The sequence below is a fragment of the Chaetodon trifascialis genome, chromosome 18 (genome assembly GCF_039877785.1).
Source record: "Chaetodon trifascialis isolate fChaTrf1 chromosome 18, fChaTrf1.hap1, whole genome shotgun sequence".
NCBI classification, from domain to species: Eukaryota; Metazoa; Chordata; class Actinopteri; order Chaetodontiformes; family Chaetodontidae; genus Chaetodon; species Chaetodon trifascialis.
In genome coordinates, this window is record NC_092073.1 from 20,648,664 (window position 1) to 20,668,620 (window position 19,957).

General features: G+C 41.7%; 1 protein-coding gene across 1 annotated transcript in view; it reads right to left on the reverse strand.

Annotated features, from left to right (window-relative positions):
- LOC139346824 (collagen alpha-1(XVIII) chain-like) overlaps positions 1-8,239 on the reverse strand; it is a 52,415-nt gene extending 44,176 nt beyond the window's left edge. The window contains exons 1-2 of the mRNA XM_070986139.1: positions 8,144-8,239; positions 7,969-8,051 (exon numbers count right to left, since the gene is read on the reverse strand). Coding sequence (XP_070842240.1) covers positions 7,969-8,051; positions 8,144-8,154 — 94 coding nt within the window. The 5' untranslated portion in view covers positions 8,155-8,239. The remainder of the gene's footprint in view (positions 1-7,968; positions 8,052-8,143) is intronic.
- Between the last annotated feature and the right edge of the window lie 11,718 nt (positions 8,240-19,957).

Consider the following 19,957-nt stretch of genomic DNA (forward strand, 5'->3'; position numbering starts at 1 on the left):
AACTTACCTGTGCTAACGCTATAAGGCAAAATGTATGTGGACACTTATGTCCACATCTTAATCTCAATCCTATACATCATGCAGAAATATTGTAGACACTTTGGTGTGGAAGGATGTGACTGGTCCCCAAGGCTTTATCCTCAACCCAATCAAACATCATTGGGATGAACCGTCTTATCGCCAAATATTAGTGGACAAACTGATTAATGCTCTAGAAGCTCAATGGGAGTTCCAGGTTCCAAAATCTTGTGGAAAATTTCCCAGAAAAGTTGTTATTGGAGAATATTAAAGCCTATAGATTTGTTATGATATGTTAAACAACTGCAAATACTTGTAAGGTTCAGATGTCCATTTAGTTTTGGCAATGTAAAGCAATATAGAAAGAGGGCTGGGGATGAGACGCAGACTTTGAAATTAAGATAAAATGCAAACTTCAAGTTCAAAGAAGCTGAAACTTCTTCTCATGTAGCAATAGGGAGAGCAAAACAGCCTTATCTTCAACACTAACATCCTGGTTTAGAGGCAACAGACTGATCAAACAGGCAGAGATCAGTGAGCAAAGGAGGGTAAAGATATAGTGAAGGAAGCGTTCATAAATCTGTTCCCACAGACGACTGCTCTGTCATTAGAGGAGGAGTCCTCCAGCAGTGCAAACACAGACACACAAAAAGATGCACACTCATACATGCCCATACACAAGCATGTACACATATTATGTGGAAAACAATACTTTTCTTCATTATTATCAATACAGAATTCTCATTTAACAGGGATTTTTGGTAGATTAAGGACTCCAAAAGCCTCATTTCTTGCTTGTTTTTAGAGCCACACACAGCTGCTCTGCACTCCATGACCTCATTAGAGACTCAGATGCTCCGTTGCTGTACGACAGGACATGTCCTCTCTCTCTGTGGTCTCCACACAGCTGAACAGACACCTGCTTGTTTCAACTCTATCCTTCCGCACTGACAGACATTTTCCAGACTGTTAAATATTCCATGTTTTCACACATCGGGATTCTGCGGCGCGAAAGCCAGGAAGCCGGCCGCTCCCGGAAAAATAAACACACTAATTCTGACCACTTTACATTATTGCAAATTGAAGCTCTGATGCTCCTCTAATCCCCTCTGATGGCAAAACCTTCTGCATGAGCACAGCATTTCCTACAGGAATGCAGGACGACTCATGGCACATTTTATTCAGCAAAACGTCCTCATAGTACACAGGATGTACTGTGGGTCGGCCACAACCATGCCATTTACAGCTGTAACCATGTTTATGTGTTTATGTTCCAACACTCGGCTACAGAGAGGAATTTTCTTTTCATCCTGCGTCACATTTACAGTTGCACTCACTCCAACCTTCAACAGCCACAGTCTAGTATTGCCCAGTGAACAGCTTTGCATGAGCTTTGCTCAAGGGAACTTCATCAGTTCTTTTACTTTTCCCTGTCACTTTGGAATATCATTTATCTCCTCGTCACAGGCCTGTTCCTCTGAGCTTTACTGTGGAAATGCACTGTTTTTAAAACAATCACACTGTCTGCTGCAGAGCTGAGCAACAAGTGGATGCTCAACACCGTTATCTGTTAAGTGAGGCTGAAAGACGACACAGGTAGCATGTCAAAACATGTCAAGACAATAGTTTTGAAAAAGCCTGGCTGGATATCAGCTCGACTACATCCCTGCCTGAATACCGTTCTGTGAGAAACACCGGGTTCTGTCATAGCACCACGGAATACGGACCCTTGACATCGACATGTAGATGTATCACGATTTGCAACAGCAGCTAGAAAGGAGTCAATGCGCTGTTCCATCTGATCTGCATCGTCCAAGGAACGATAACAGTCAACCACATCAAACAAGGCATTAAGGATGTGGCATTCAGGAGCTTTTTTAAAAGGTTTTTCTTGCTGCTCTGTTTTATGGTTTTACTCAAGAGGTCAGACATTCATAAAATGTGGGAGTACAAAGGACGGAGGTCAAAGTGACATTCGGCGTCACACCTTTACCCTCCCATACTGAATCAATCCTATACTTAACACATCCTGTGTTTGTCCTCTGCTCTCCTGCTTTGAAGAAAGTCGCCCACGTCATCTCACACACACACACACACACACACACACACACACACACACACACACACACACACACACACACACACACACACACACACACACACACACACACACACACACACACACACACACACACACACACACACACACACACACACACGTGTGCTCACACTGAGTCCAAGACTCAAAATAGTGGCTTGTTTTGTCCAAGACAAATTTAGCAATTCCTGTTTAGCCTTCAGGATAATGCACATGTTTTTTGTTTGGGGTTTGTCTCAGATTATTTGCAGATCGAATCGTGGAGGCTCCGGGACTGTTGAGCAGCTTTCCTCAAAGCGTTAAGTCAGCAGAATCTATCGCCACTTACATAATTTGACAATAATCTACTTTTACTGCCATTACATCGGCTCCAGTTTCCCTCTGAAACTTTTTCATGAGTTGGTTGTCTTCGTCAAAAAGAGTGAAGAATCCAAGGTCACGGAACAAAATCAGTGACTGACTCAACAACAAAAAACAAACTTCATCAATTATGAGAGAAGGAACTTCACCAGGAGCCAGATGAAGATAATAAGAGCTGTCATATTGGACCAAACTTGGCAGCTGGTGGAAGTAAACAGGAATAATCTGGGATGCAGAAACATGTGCAACACACACAACCTGCAGCACATCTTGAATCAGTTTGAGCTTGCTGACACGTGAAAGTGTGAAGAGCCACATGAAGGCACATGTCACTCTCCCAAGGGCAAACAAAGAAATATGACGACAGCTGATTAAGGGAGGATGAAATTATAAGACATTCATGCCACACTCCTCAGACATTTTCTGTTCAACTTCTCAGTTCTTACAGTTTGAAAGTGAGCGATAATGGGGCTCCTGTCTCTGTCAGAAGCAATGGTCTGGTCTTGTTTGACCACATTGAGTCTGACTCGACAAAACCCCAGACCAAAAACCCTGATCACCTGCGGGTTATCTTGTCAAACTATTCAATTTCATTCAATTTTATTTGTATAGCGCCAAATCACAACAGAAGTTGTCTCAGGACACTTTCCATATAGAGCTGGTACAGACCAAGCTCTTTTATCTACAAAGAAACCAACAATTCAAAGTGTTCTGAAAAAGCTGCATCATTGTAAAAATGAGCGTAGAATATATTTTCTATTATGGTTTCGTATCCACTTTTCTTGTGAGCATTTGCGAAATGTCAGCATTTAAACCATTACCTCATGTTACGACAGAGAAAGTGCTTTTCATCCTGTAAAAACTCAAACATTTGACATGCAGAGTAACAACATCTGGCCGCTTTTACCTCTAACGTTTAGCCATCGTGATCTGCTTTGGCTGTTTTTATTAAACTGGTGACAGCTTTGGTGCTCAGTGCTCACTGTTGTGATTTTTTTCCTCAGAAAAGGCCTGCCTGGTACCACGTGTGTCAAACAAAACTGCAAAAACTTTCATGAACTGGATAGAAGTTGACACTGGTGTTTTTCATCACGTGGATGGAAACAAACTGGACGTTCATTTCGAGGAAAATGCCAAAGACTTTAAAAGCCTCTGGTGCTGTGTGTGAGCGTGTTTCATGCTCATTCATGAAATCATTGTTGGACACAACTGAGAATCTGACTGTGCCTGAGCTGAAATTGGACTTTAAATCAAAATCTGACGTGTTACCTCTGCGCAGGGCTGCTGTCCAGATGACCTACATCAAACTGAAGCCAGCAGGGGCTCATTAAATCAGAACCAAGACCAAATGGACATGGAAGGATTTACACATTACTTCCTTAAACTCTGTCATCTCACTTCTGTTGACAAATCTGCAATGTGAAGTCAATCTAGAGGTGTTACTGCTACCTACATTAAGATGGGTTTACAGTGGATTTGGGGTTCACAGATGAAAGAAACAAGTTAGAAAGCCTGGTTGTAGGTACAGCTTCTGTCCATCTCTACCTCCCTGTTGTGTTTTACGTTGTGTCTCTTTAGTTTTGCAGAGCTGCCATCTACACTTATGTGTCAATTTTCTCTCCAGCTTTTGCTTGGACACCAGAGAAAAACCCTCCAGCACTGAGAAATCAGCTTTACTCCCATAATGGTTTCCAGAATTTGGAAATGGTTCCAAAGTTTCACTGCAGCAGCCAAGAGTACACTTGTGAATTCAGATCAAAAATGCCAAGACAGTGTTTTATATTTACAATATGATGTATGGAATGGTTGTAAAATGGTTTAATAATAACCAGCATTAAGCTAATCAAGAAACGTGAATCAGTGGAACTAAATGCATCAGCTCATTCAGCATCACGTTACCAGAATATTCCAAATTACTTCAACCATTAATTGTTTAAAATGACTAACCAATGAAGTATTCTGGATCTACAAAAGAGTGAGTCACAGGGTTCTGTGATCAGTTCCACCATCTAGTGTCAAAAGATCACACCCATAAATCAACAGCTCAACCTCCGGAGCTGACAATTACATCAAGGCCTTCCTCCTCATCCCCTTTATTCATTCTATTAATTGTTCATGTTAAAAAAAAAAAAAAAACAGGGTTTTAGAAGTGTTTTTTGGCTGGTTTTGTATGAGTAATATGTTTGGATGCCAATACATGCTGCCATGGGGTTTCCTCCCTGCATTAAAAGAGTCCCTTGAACCTGCAAAGAGTTTTTGATTTGGTTCAGGACCAGTGGTGATGTAAAGGTTGGTGTCAGTGGCTTGATCGTGACACCATTAAGTTGAAAAGAAAAAAAAGAAAGAGTAAACAGACTCAGTTGACCTTCCCTGAATAAACTCTAACAGATAAAACAAAGTAAATAATGAGTCCTGCCTTTGATAGCAGACCAGACCCTTGCTCTTTTATCTTTTAACAGCGAGCGCCAGTTTTTCTGTTTTGTTTTGGAAGTACACTCTTCAAATGAACTCAAAGTGCATCGATGATCAAGAATGAAAATGTTCAGATTCACAGCACTTTCTGGAAGTCAAATGTGTTCCACACATAAATCTGTTAAAGTCATAATTCACCCTGTACATGATCCTCCGCTGGCTCTACAGTATCTACCAACACCCTTCACAGATCGAAGACTTGTATCATAATCCATCTACATCATTCTCACTGTCAGCCTTGTCCTCATCATCATCCCCATCATCGCCCCGGTGTAATCATCACAACCACATTCTCTACTACTCACATGATCAGCCACATCATCTACCACCATCCCTAACAGCCAACAGTGTCCTGAGCATCCGCACTGTCCCTTCAAGATAATTAAAAACATTATCACTTGTGAATAATTACCATGTGTACAGCAGCTGGAGAACATCATGAGTGAGTTGCATGTGTGTGTTCTCTCTGTGTGCATGGTGTATAGGCATATGCAAGCATACACATGTGTGTATGTGTGCACAGCACCCCAGGCTGAAGAAGATGTATACTGTGTTTGTTGGCATGTTACTCATTAGTAAAGAATAAAAGTGGCTTATACCCAAAGAGAATGCTTTTATGACTCTTCTGTTGAATAAAAAGGACTACAGCCAAAAAACAGCCATTTTTGATGGTTTGTTTACTTGTTTATGCAGTTTTGAACATCTTGTTAAGACATTTCACTGCAGTGAGTACATGTATTTCATCCTGTCAGCTCATTCATTTATTCACTAATTGTTCAGCTGATGACTACCCATACATGTGTTAACTCATTCACTCATTCAGTTTTTGCACATGCATTTTTCTGTCTTGCATTCATTCATTCATGCACTCAAATAGTTAAGCATTAATGTATTTATCTCATCCAAATCTCACTTTCTACGTCACTCCTCGAATCAATCAGACAACTGTTTTCAAAGTAATACATTAATCTGTGCACTGTTTTCGTATATACAACCAAGACTTCATGACCATTACCAAAGACTGCCAATAAGAACTTGTCCCCTCCCGTCAAATGTGAGACAAACATAATCTTCCATTGATAGAAATGTGTCCACTCTGCCACCTCTCAGCTCCACTGCATCCACTTAAAAACCTCAGGACACACTAGCAAGACACACAGCTGGAAGAAGCAGCATGCACGATTTCACATAGAGGAAATGGATTAAATCAGCTTTATTTCAACAATTGTGCACAGAAATATGAAAGTTGCCACGACGACAGCTCTGTTTTCAAGAATATTTACAACATGCAGCCTGGAAATATTTGTCCCTAGTGCTCTCTGTGTCGAGTGAGCCAGCATGCACACACTTCTTTTTTCCCCTTCTTGAAAAAGTGAATCATGACAGAGGATTATGAATATGGCAAAAGCACAAACAGCATGAGAGTGGAGCCTCTGGCTCAGCCAGCTGCTGCAGGGTCTATAGTCGAGGAAACTGGACCATGAAATCACACTCAGAAAACTTTTCTTCAGTCAGACATCAGCTGAACTCCACCCACCTCCTCACACACATCCACAGTCAAGTTCTGCTGTGTTTCTTCTGAGTCAAAACTCATTCCTCTGATCATCTCTCACTTTATTTCATAATTAGGGACAGGGTTTACTTGCAAAGTGGTTGCATTTTTTTAGCCACAAGCAGCCAAAGTGGTGTTTAATTCAGAAAGTCAGACTGTGATAATTAAGCTCCATTGGGCCACATTAGCTGAAGAGACCTCGTAATTATTTGACTGGGCCTAAACAATGCTGCTTTTGTGACACGGAGGTCCTTGAAGTGATCACAGGTCAAGATATCCACACACACACACACACACACACACACACACACACACACACACACACACACACACACACACACACACACACACACACACACACACACACACACACACACACACACACACACACACACACACACACACACACACAAACACAAACACAAACACACAGCTGCAAATGTCAATCTGGATTCCAGCACACTGACGAAAGCAGTGATGGTATGGAAGCTTGTGTCAAGGCCAGGACGAAAACTAATAAAAAGAAGCTCTCAGACGTAATTGACATCGACCGTCACGACAAGCACGTTCCAACACACACATTCAAAAATTAGTAGCATTACATCATCTTCACTACCTTAATTATGCGGAGCTACTGATTGCAGAGCCTGTCAGTTGATGTACACGTTGTGAGGTTTCCAACTGCAGTGGAAAAGAAAATCTGCAGCTCCTTCAGCGCTAATTGGGAACATGTTGTGAGTGTCCTGATTGATCCATTCATCATGGAGAAATTCTAGATTTAAGCTGTGCAAACAGTCTGCAAAGACAGCGACACGCTGCAAAGGGGCTCTGAGAAAATATCAGTCCAGAAATAAGTGAAACCATCATGTGCTCAGAAGCCAGCAGGTATCTCCCAAACAGGCTCTTGTGTCCCCAAGTTCATCCAAAAACAGTGGTTCCCAAAAGTTTCCAAAGAGTTTGGGGGAATGCCATGTTTCACTCTCCACACGGTTACCTCCCTACTCCCAGAATAAACAGTGTTATGTAGAGTGCAGCTGGACCCAGTCCAATCCAACATTAAGCATCCCATGGGATGTAATGATCTTATCAAATGAGCGTCTAATGCAAATACGCCCTCAAAATGCAGACTTAAAACACCTAGAGACCTTCCCATGGTCTTTGCTATACAGGCACTTTAATATCAACATGACTATTATTATAACACTAATTAAGTTCATAATGTCCTAAACTATCACCACAACCTTTATGTGATCACCCAATAACAGCACATTAGTCCTGCAGTATTTCTGCTGTTTAAGCATCTTTCTCAGTGCGTCAGTGCAGCAAGTTGAGTTTCCAGGACCAGAGCGAACAGTTTCCCCAGTCATAGTCAGTGAAAACTCATGAGGCAGCAGAAAGTTCAGCAACAACAGAATTAAAAAAAACACATGACACAGCAATAAGCAATCAACAAACAGAGTGCACATACCATCCAGCAGCTGATAGGCAGAGGAGCAACTGCAGCAGAACCGCAGGACGAGCAGAAATAATCCAAAGAACCAGGGAGGAATGCTGCATAAAGAGAGGAGTGAAGAGTTTGAAAACTGATTAAATGTTGACTTAAAACAACTTCTTCATGGAAAAAAAAGAGTGCTTTCATTTACCGTGAAGTCATCTTCAGCGACGGTAAGCTTAGATCCAAACTAAAGTTGTCCTGTTCATGTGTGAAAGCCTTGGTAAGAGAGAGAGATGGAGCCCACTCTGCCTCTCTCCCTCACTCCCTCCAAACTAAAAGCCTCTCACTCTCCTCCTCCTCCTCTTGCTTTCTCTCTCTCTCTCCTTCTCTGTGGTTCCCAGTCAAACAAAGGCAGCTTCAGTGCATCAGACTCAAGGGGCCCTCGCAAAGCTGAAACCCGACTCCTCGTGTGTCTCTCTATGGACCACCGCTTTCTAATCCTGCCCTCCCCTCAGACATCACAACTCCAAATACAAATTAACACACTCCGGTTAAATCCTCCTCCTGCTCCTCCCCACCAGTGTGGCTTCTCTCACTTTCCCTGTGCTTTAAAGCTCTTCTCATGTGTGACCTTGACCTATGGGAGGAGGAGCTGCAGCGTCAACTCCAAAACTTTCTTGTAAGTTATCAAGAGAAGTTTTCACTGGATCAACGCAAAAATTTAAACAGCTAAAGCTCAGCTTATCACTGGCATTACAGGAATGTGTTTTCTTTGTGACGTCCAAACCAACTATGAGATTGTAACTTCTAATGATTATCCAAAGATGCCAAGTAAAATCACCACCTGTCAATAATTCAATATCTATCAACAAAAGATGCACCACTGCCTTTTTCCACTGGGTGTTTCAAACATTATCATTGGGGTCCCAATGGTGGCAGCTCTGCCCAAAACATGTCCTCCAGCTTCTTTTGGAAGATCTTGGGGCATTCCAGACCAAATTGGAAATTTTATCCCAATCTGTTGTGAGTGTTTCCCAGGGTCTCTCAGTCGGACATATCAAGAATTCCTCTGCAAGGAAGGAATCCAGGAGGCAACCTGATCAGACGCCATATCATCTTGACTGACTCACTTAAAGGTGAACTGGTTCAACTCAGAGCTCCCATCATATGTCAAAATTCGAACAAACAGAACAATATTGTCAGCGAAGAGATTTAACCCTGAGGCTACCAAAATCTTCACTTTTGTTGAACACTCATTCAGTTCTGGAAAATCACAAGCAGAACTGATGGGAAAAGACAACCTTGGTACACAACACAACCACACTTACTCATGCGTTGAACTGTGGCGTTACCTTGACATGTTCTGTCAACTAAAATGCACTCGAAGTCTAGTTTCTTGTTTTCTAATGCATCACGAAATCATCGTTAAAAGTATGTGAGGTTAAACAGCTCCGCTGACTGATGATACCATCACTGATTCATCTGCCACAATGTCTGGACTCAAGAGCGTTGGTGCAGTGGTGTCAAATGGAATCCGCCTGCAACCAACACATCCACCAGTCTCGCTGCAGGAGCCAGTGTGGTAGAGGGGAGGACAGATAAAGATGTGTGAAGACCTTGTCTCTGACAGCTCTGACAGATAAGAGCTTCTGAGCGATGCTGTTAGGCAGGCAGCATCGGCGATAAGCCATCCTCACTTCATTGACCTCACGCAGACTGACCACTGCTGTTGTCAGACAACATTCCTCCTCAGTCTGTCGAATACGGTCTGTAGCTAACAAGACTTCATATTCAAAGTCATCCTTGGCTGGACACACTCATTTTTGGAGCTTTGTTATTGGGCAGGATATAAAGGGAGAAAGTTTCCCTTCCACCTTAAAAGTCATGGGGGATTGGGCACCTTTTTAAATCCATTTATAGAATTTCTAGGTATGGAAACTTTCACTTTTGTTTATATAATCTCTCTTTATTTATTTTTGGATGAAGTTTCTGAGATACAAACAAAATGAAAGTTTGGAATCACACAAACTCAACGCAGAGACATACTGTATCGCTATTTACAACATATAGAGATTTACGGCAGACATACGGAAATAATCAGCTAAAATGACCATTTCATTCTCAACTCGAAAAGCCTGAAAAGTGTGTTTTTTCTCTTTGTGTAAATGTCTTATCTGCTGTATATCAGGTTTTACACTCATCAATCATTTTCAGAGCCCCCCCCCCCCCCGCGCAACAATCTGTTCGGTTTAGTTCAACATCTTTACACCCCAACATAAAAGAAAATACATGCACAGGTGTCCAGCTTAGTCTAGTCTAGTTTAGTTTAGGTTTAGGGTAGATGATGGAGGACTGTCTTGATAAAAATAAGCTTTCAACTAAGAAATTCACACAATAGAAAAGTCAGTGTTTGTTTCTGTCTGCATTCACACTTCAAAACACAGCTGGTTGGTGTAGACGTGCTGGGTTTGATGTAACGAGTTCATGGACGTTGCCTCATCTTTGTAGTGCTTTTGCTCTGTACTGCCCAGAAATCACATGTCAAACACTGACATCATTCTCTCTCCCTAACCTAATCTTTACCAAGTGTTTTGGTTGCTCAAACTTAACCACACCTGAAACATGGATGCACTGTTGTCAACAGTGCTTTGAACGCTTAACCATCCATCCCGAACAAAGAGTTTGCAGCTGTATAAGAGCATCACACTTCCTGCACTGGACCAAAAAGTGGACACTAAACATCATACAGGCTGTGATTCCATTTCCTCCAATGTACATTTGGCAGTGCAACCTAGCAGTGTATATAAACTCAAAATCTGCGCATGATAATTGAAAAAAAAAAAAGTGATGAATCATCAGTTTATGAGGATGTGGGGAAAGCTCACATTTCGGATGCTTGTTTTACACAGAATCTCAAGTGAAACAAATATATTTTGTGGGTTGCTAAGATTATTCTACACCCCCCCACACTCAGACTTTTAGGTGGATTTTCTGAGATCTCCATAGTAGTCTGTATATTTTGAAGTAAACAAAGTGGGAAGCCCACTCTTTGTGAAGAGAGAGACAAGGGGACAAAGAGCAACAGACTGTTTCTATGCAAAGAAAACAGTTACTCAGAGAAGTGGGGGGGGGGAGTGAGGGATTTCAGCCTGTGGGTGGCTGCAGATTAGAAGGGGTCTAGGCCGAGATCTTGCTGGTATGAGTCAGTAAGATACCGGATCGTCATCGCTCTTAAGCTGGCTGTGGTGAGAAGCCAGGCTGAGCTGCCCCAGCTGACATCAAAATGCACCCAAGAACAAAAAGAAAACACATCTGCTAGCAGTGACTGACTTTGAGTCTAAAAGGGGGGCATTTTTTTGTAGGGAATTTCCATGTTGTGAACCTAAGCGGTTTGTGGTTCTAATAGACTGCAGTGCTGCCAAAAGACATCCAGAGATGTAGTGGAAGAAAAACCCACCAAGAGTGTAATTCAATAAAATTCATAATAAAAATAATAGACTGTGATATGAAACTTTTTGAGCAAAGCGCCTACTTTGATGAAACTGGATAGCTCAATCCTGGATTTGCACCTTAAACTGATGTGGAGAGATTTGGTTAAAGGGCATAAGAGCCGAGTGCTATAAAGCAAAAGGATGCATGTAGAGCTGATAAATGTAGAATAAAGTAAGAGGAAGAAGGAATGGGGCTCCGAAATGCCAACTTTACTCTAGATAAGATGAAATTTCTGCTGCTTACATTCTGAATACTTCTCATCACAGAGTGTAGAATTCCTCACAGAACCTCTGACCTACTGTAAGTGTCTATTAACCCTCAGAGAGCAATGAGAGAACAGTGATAAATGCTGTGTGAGGAGACTGAACACAGGGATGGTGAGAGGACTGGGTCTCAAAGAAGAGGGATTATGCTGTATATACATCACTATGGATCACTAAGTTTCTGTTGACTCATGTAACGTAGTGCTGGCCACTAACACGCTTTGTCATTCCCAAAGTCCAATCAACATTGTGCATCGTGAGCAGTGACGGTGGTCTAAAACTCCAGTTGTTATGTGCCTATGCATGCAATGCATGCTTTTGTTTCATGCCCAGAAGGATCTCGTTGTTCCTAAATAAATCTTATTTCATCCATTCATCTGTGTCCTGTTAAAGATCAATGGCAGTGTAAGTTTTCGCTTTATGTCTCATGTTTCCTAACAGCTTAGATGATGCAGGTTTGATGTTAGCATTGCCAAGTGCCGCAAACCAAATAACCAGACTAAGATGCAAGAGCCGTGATACTGTGATAAATCCAGCGGTACAACCAAACCTGTGTGGATCTGTGCCACAGTTCACAATACATTCAGGAATTTACACCAGGTTAATGGAACCGGTTCCAACTACAGCACATTGTGCATACAAGACACACTCTGCATCATTGCATGTAAGCAGAGTGAGCAGCGTGGCAGCTCAGTGGCTAACACTGTCGCCTCGGGGCGCGTCTGTGTGGAGTTTGCATGTCCTCCCAGTGCTTGCATGGCTTTCATCCAACTGTTTCAAATATTTTTCTGTGTTCAAGTGAATAATACATCAGTGTTAGATAAATGTTCACTGGGAACAAAAAGAAATAAGTACGCTGAAGACAGAGACTATGTAGACACTAACAGTGTTAAATACTTATTAAGTGTGTAGCAGATATTTAAATCTTGCAACAAATTTCTTCTACCTTTTTCAGAAATAACCTGGTTTCTTTGTGTGTCTAGCCACTTGTCTCCCCCTCTTTTCCTTTGCTCACTTTTCCCTTCACACACTCCCTGTGACTGACACGGACTCCCGGCACTCGGATTTGGGCGCAGGGGTTTGCAGCGTTATGAAGCTTCTACACAAAGCCATGGGTTTAAAGGTCACACTTCATCTCTGAGGGTGGGATGATGGTTGGGCTGCAGCATGTGGCCGTGTGTGTCCCAGGTCATGCAGAAAATAACAAGTGCTTCTGGTGTTTTTTAAGATGAAATTCAAACGCAATGTTAACAAAAGGGGGTAACCCCGCTACCGAAAACAAGCAAGGGATCCGCTATTCACTCTCCGAGTGATTGGCAGGAACATGAGCTACAAGGTCAAGCCACATTTTAAAAGTGAAAGATGAGCTTTAAATAAATGGATTTAAACCCTGAATAGCCTACAGAGACAAAGCAGACCTGTATATTCATTTATGGTGGGTTAAGAAAGAAAGGTTCTGATCCAGACCACAAATGCACAGAAAAAAAAATAAAATGTGCTGAACATTAACACTGTCACTGCCAATATAGCTCAAATAAACAGAAATTAAATACAAGTAAACTACTGCGATTAGGCTTCACGTGTGTAGCTCAAGATCTTCATAGCACGTCTCTCCAAAAAGACAATACCCTTGTGGGATTATGGAAGTTTGACACATTATTAAACGTAAGCATTTGCTGTTTTATTTAGATTACTAGCAAGAGTTCCTCTGGCCTGCACATGAAAGTGTTTTCCAGGGTTAAAATACAGCTGAAGTTCCACTAAAAATATGAAAAAAAATAAATAAATAAATAAAATCTGGCTTTAAAATACATATTAGCTCCACTTTAATGTTTCCTTTCCGCTCTCTTTCCTTTACAGGAACATGGCTGTGTTTATAGGCGTTTAAGTTGCCGGATCAGAGAGTGCCAAGCAGTGAGAGATGCCAGTTGTCAAGATGCATTTTAAGTCCCATTTATCTTCCGATTCACTGCTCCAGTATGGATGTTATTATAGTCTTCAAGTGTAATCATCCTTGCAGGTGTTCCTGCAAACAGCCAAAGGATTGACCTCCAAACAGGCTGTCCTTGACCCTGCATCCATACATGAAGCTTGCACACTGTATCTAACCCTGTGTGAGGACAGGATTGATTGCGTGTTTGAGAGACTGGGCTGCTGTCTGCATTGTAATTATGATGTTAAATTGTCATAGTGGGTTTGCGCTTTGCTTGGAATTTTGAGTGCAAATGTAAGCAGCCTGAATGTAATGGAACCGTCAGTCAGGGGAGGATTCAGCAGCAGCAGCAGCAGCCAGATATTGTTCATTCATCCTGCGTTTGGCTGTGCAGCTGCAACTAGGAGGGGGAAAAAAAGGTGGAAAAACAAGTCCTAAACATGGTGGGTGTTTTGAGACAGCAAGATTTTAACATTTATGCTGTGTGCTGAAGTCTCACTCGTGAAAAATACAAGTCTAATGGGGAAGACAATCTTATGACATTAAACTCAATTTGAAAGTTTAGTTTGTGAAACAAAAAGTCATTTTAAAATATGTAATATCTTATTTTAGAATTTTCGAATGGACTTGCATTTCCTTGATGACTCATTTGTGTACTTTTTATAGATACTGCCTGGCATTAAAGCCTGGTTTGAGTTCCCAGTTGCATTCCCCACAGTTCATAATAAGAGATTCGATGTCTGGTTAATCCAAAAAACACCCACATCACTGCTGAAAATGTCATTTTCTGTGCACAGATAAAACTAGCGTGGTACACACTGGCCTTACTGCCTCTACCTGCATTTGTATGTGGTCAGTTAGGTAACAGGGAGGACGTGGGCCGCATCACTGAACCGCTCATGGAAAAACAAATGATTGTAATTTCCTCTTTTATTTCACACTGGTGATTTTTCAGTCATTTATCCCTCCAGCCTCCAGAATAGATTAAGAGTTAAGTAACATCTGAATGTAATCTCATATAGGAGTGTAACATGTCAGATGAAACTCAAGAAGAAATTTGGGGAGGATTTTGCCTTAAGCGTGGGTTACAGAGGTTTAAAGTGACCAAGGGGAGACGTACCTTTTGGTTTTTGGGGATCTGTGAGATCAAACTCAGATGTGCAGGTGATTAACGTGGGTGAGCGGCAGCTGGTTTCAATGAGCTGCAAAGGATTAGGTGCATTCCACCCCCGCCTGCCCCCTCGATCCTCACCAATTCACTGCACTTTTTTACGTCTTTGTAAGTTTTTTAAAATTAAATATGTCAGAGGAGCACTGTTCAGCATCTTCTGAAAGGACCTGTCAGGCAACGCGGTAACAGCATCACTGCGCTCTGAGTCATATTACTTCCAATGGCTCGCAACACGCTGGCTATTCGCTGCATCGAGTAATGTGGCCACCAACAAACACAACAGCTAGTGCGCCTTATATTGCTTTCTGTGAGACAGGTTTATGGACTGTTTGTCAAATCAGACTATAGACATGAGTTCCTTGTCATCAGTGCATGGAGCTCCACCTTGAATGATGTGCAGCATGTATACAGGCCTTGGACAAACTTAAGTTGGTTCTGTCCAACGTGACAAAGACTATGTTATCACAGAAAATGGATCAATGTAAATATAATATGAAACAGTTCAGATCAGGTCAGTAATGTTATGAGTTTAGGCCTAAAAAAGCATCTCAGTTTGTTCAGGGTGTCGGAGCAGGCTGGGCTAACTGTGTGTTTTGGCTAGCTAGTCCGAAAGCCAATTTATCAAAGCAACACGTGCAAATGCTCCTGCTTACCCACTAATGCTCGCCCGGCCATATAAATGTTAATCAAACACAAAACTTGATCCTTTGTAAAATAACCATTCCTGCTCAAGCAGCTACAGCCCAAACTGTAGTGCATTTGCATGGGAATTCAGGATGGGCCTTTAATATGGCTGCCACACAGCACCCTACTTACACAAAGTGATTACGATCAAATATAACATTAACAATAGAACAACAGTTTGTGTGTCGTTTACTATTCAGGAGTGTGTATGTGCAGGTGCTGTTGACGCCTCCAACCCCCCCAGCGTCTGTTAAAGAAAACACGGCTGGTAAACACAGAGACGTGGTCAGGCCTTAAGCCACGAGTCTGCCTCTACCATACTTCACTCTGTGGACAGGAGAATATATTCACTGGGTTTTCTCACATACTGTCACCTGTCTGCCAAGAAATTCAACACATCCCCCATTTTTTTTTCTCATAACCCAACGACTGTTCAAACATTTTTGCACATCATCACCTTCATGGGTCTAAAAGTGTGAGAAACAGGGTCAAGAAGTTTTCTAAAAAACCAAATCTCTTTGAATTAAACTGTATTATTCTGAATCAGCATTTCTCTGTTAGTTTCTGAAACAAACAAGCATGTATCTAAAGTTCAGCCTCAGCTTTGAGTTTATTTCTGCATCAGCACATGTAAATATGCTCATTAACAAGTTTGGGCTGCTGGGATTTTTGCTATTTATGAACATATACACAGTGCAATCAGAGAGTTTACTCTAAATTACACTGTGTAGTCTCACACTGCAAAACTGCCCATTTTCAGACTGTCAAGAGTCCATAACCAAATGAGCTGTAAAGTTTATAATTTAGAATTTCTTAGGAAAATCTTTCCATATTCAAGTTCACTGCTCTTCTGCTTACCATCAAAATGCTTACTGACATCTGAAAAGGGGACACGATGAATTAATTAGGTACAGTGTTGACATTACAAAGAGTATGTGGGGAGGAAAGTCGTCCTTGCACACACTATTTGGAGAATGTTCAGGAAAGACAGACAATTGGAGCCTATTGTTCACTGCTCATTACTCGAGGTTGGCGAATGTCTCATGCGTCACTATCACACATATTTAAAGACAGAGTGTTGGCGAGGGGAGGGGCTGTCTTCAGGAGATTTTCTCCTTGCGAGCGTGCAAGTGTGAGGCCTGGGTGGCGTCCCATCCAAATGTCTGGTATTAACATCCGACTCGGGACAAGCCAGCCTTTTCCCCTCATGTTTGCTGCCCCGACAAAAGCCCCTGCGGACCATAAATAATCTCCATCGCTCCATCCAGTATTTCCATTCAGATCTCGGACAACAGACAGTCTGAGCTGTGGGTGGATCACATTTTTGAGCGTCGATCAAAAGTCACTTTTCCAGATGGAGAGGGGGGATCCAGAATTTCAACAGAAAAAAATCCACCTTTTCACTGAATTATACTGTATATTCTTTTCTCTGATGGTGCAGAAAGTATGCACGGAGCAGATTTGTTTGGGCCAAATTCAGGCCTTGACACCACACCCAGGCAGTGGGCTGTGAAATGAAGCTGGGTACAAGTTTGGGCTACTGAATGGGTCAGGAAAGGTGCACACTATGGATAAAAGCCTATTCAAAGTATTCATGAAGGTTTTAGTGTACTGTGGTCAATGTAATGTTTATCTTCTAGATTAGATTTAAAGCTTAATGGAGCTGGATCACCAAGGAATTGTTGATTTCTAATGTATTTTAAGTTCAGTGAGCTCCATATAAGGACCTTCCAGTTCAGCTGAAAAGCTGAAGACACTTTTCTAAGTTCCTCAGAGGGTGCTGTCCTTGCTTGGATTCTCCTCTGCAACATTAGAGGAAACTGCAAGATAACAGTGCTGAGCTGTAAGCACTAATGACACTGCATCAATTGAAAGTAAACATCAAAACCTCATTAAAATGACTTCAGACGACTGACCCCATGGACTGAAACTGCAATTCTTTGTTTCTGAAACTTGTATCATGCTAGTCTTCCAAATACAGGTTCCAGAGAAACGTTTAATTGCTGCAACCCTGATTCCAAAAAAGTTGCGATGCTATTTGCAAACAGTTTTTATCAACAGCAGTGTTCCTGAGTCCATGTCCTTTATCCAATCATGTGCTCACAAAGTGGCGAACCTCGCTCCATCCTTGCTTGTGAATGACTGAGCCTTTCCAGGATGCCCATTTCATACCCAATCATGACACTATCACCTGTTACCAATGAACCCAGTCTTTATCTGCTCATGTCCCAACTTGTTTGAAACATATTACTGCCATCAAATTCACACTTAGTACATATTTACAAAAGTCAATGAAGCTGATGAGGTCAAACGTTTAAAATGTTGTCTTTGTGCTGTTTTCAATTGAGTACATGTCAAAAAGGATGAGCAAAATCCCTCGATCTGGTTTATGTTTAGCCCAACATCCCCTTTTTTTATCAGGGCTGTGTAATCAGTTTCTTCTTCTTCCATTTTGTACTTGCCATGTAGAGCGACTGTCTATACAAACAAAAATACATCAGTAGAAAGCACGCAAACCAAAATGGCTGCTGCTTCTCTTGTTCCTGGAGTATATGATTCGTGAACATAAGAATACAATGTATTATACAACTTCTAGCCTCTTCTAACACTGAATTGAACATTTGCTTGAATAATTACTGTTTTTTCTGTGTAGACGGACATAGAGTGACGTTACATGACCACAACACCTCTTGAGGAGGAGGTTGGGGTGGATGGTTGATGTACAAGTGTCAGAGTTTGACACCACAGGCCACATCTCATCTCCCACCAAAAGTCAAGGTGTTTTTAACTATGCATGGCAACAATTTCTCCCTAACCTTAACCAAGCAGTTATTTAAAGGAAGCCAAGACCACAACCTAGCCTGCAATGAGGTTGCCAGAAATTGTTTATTTGAGTTGTTTTGGAGAAGACACAAAGGCAAAGACAGGAAAGATAAACTTGGAAATAGACAAACAGGGTTTGGATTAAGAACGGGCCAAATTCTGCATCATCTACTTCATTCCTGGACACCTCACTGGCATATTTCTGGGATGTTTCCGAAGTGATGCAAGGAACTGTTTTAACTCACCGCAATACCAACCAACTCCCTTTTACCTCATAGAGCACAAATGACGTTGACTCTGGATTTTGACTGGAAAGAAAATTAAAATGATACTCTTTCTTTTCCCTTTCTTATACAACACTACAGGTTCTGCCAGTTTTGTTATTGATTTTATGGTGACTTAGTCAAACTTCAGCACTTGTAAAGGAGGTTGGTTTCATTCCTGCCCAGCAAAAGGCCATTATGCATGCAAAGACTGATTATGAACAGCAACGCCAGCTGAGGTCATCTACAAACTCCATCCCAGATATCATCACCTAATCTATGTCTATGTGGTTGGCTTTCATAGCTGTAAAGGCGCTTCACAGTGGTACTTAAAGCTTGGCAAAGAAAAGCAACTGCTTGTCCAAGTAAAAAAGGCGTGATGTAAACCAAGGGTGGATGCAAACATTTTTTTTTTTATTGGTCAGAGTCTTCGGAAAATTTGGATGGCAACTGGTTCTGATTAGCCAAACTGCTGTGAGAAAGTATTTGCAAGTCAGATGGGACTTCCCTGACAATTTCCAAATTTCTGTGGAATGTCTTAATTGAGCCTAATTCCTTTTACTGTCCAGTCTGGAGGTTTGTGATCACCCCGTTAAGATGTAGGATTTAGTTTTTCTACTCAAACAAACCAAAAGCTGCTTAAAAAGACCTTTGCTGGAAGCACTGCAATAAATGTGTAAGTCTGAGAAAATATGCCAGAGGAGACAGGTTCAAATTCATGGTTGGATAGTGGTCACACATGAAGGATTTGCCCTACAAAAGCTTGCCTAAGCAAGCACAGACGTACACACCATACACACATCTGATCACCCAATGATGACACTGGAAAATAACCAAAAACACAAAGAGACCTCTTCTCTTAACCAGCCCAACTGATGCTTCTTTGTTCTTTGCGTCTTAGAGTAAGTCCAGAATCCTTGACCACCATTCAGCTTACTGTCACCATGATGTTACACCCTATTATCTCCACATCCCTCTTCAAGGACACGCATGAGGACATATGGTGGTGTGTTATTGTAAAGGCTGAAACCCTAAACTCAGCAAACACACGCAACTTTCAGCAAGGATCTCCAACCGGACAGAGTCTGCAGACCAACTGTCTTCTCCAGCACATGAAGGAGTTTCAAGGTTTCAACTTTGGCAGCCTGCAAAAGTGGTTGGTGACTGTTGGCGGATAGACAAAGGTTTCTTTTTTTAAGAGTGGTCACTTCAGGGTCAAAGGTTTTCATCAGTGCAGCTGCGTGTTAATCACCAGAGAAAAACTGGATTCACAGTGGTCACTTACAATAAGACATTTAGCAACAGGAGGTTCTGTGAATGTATTGAAAGAAAATCATTACATCAAAATAGCTGAACAGCAAGACAGAGCACTATAAGGCCATATTACTATTTC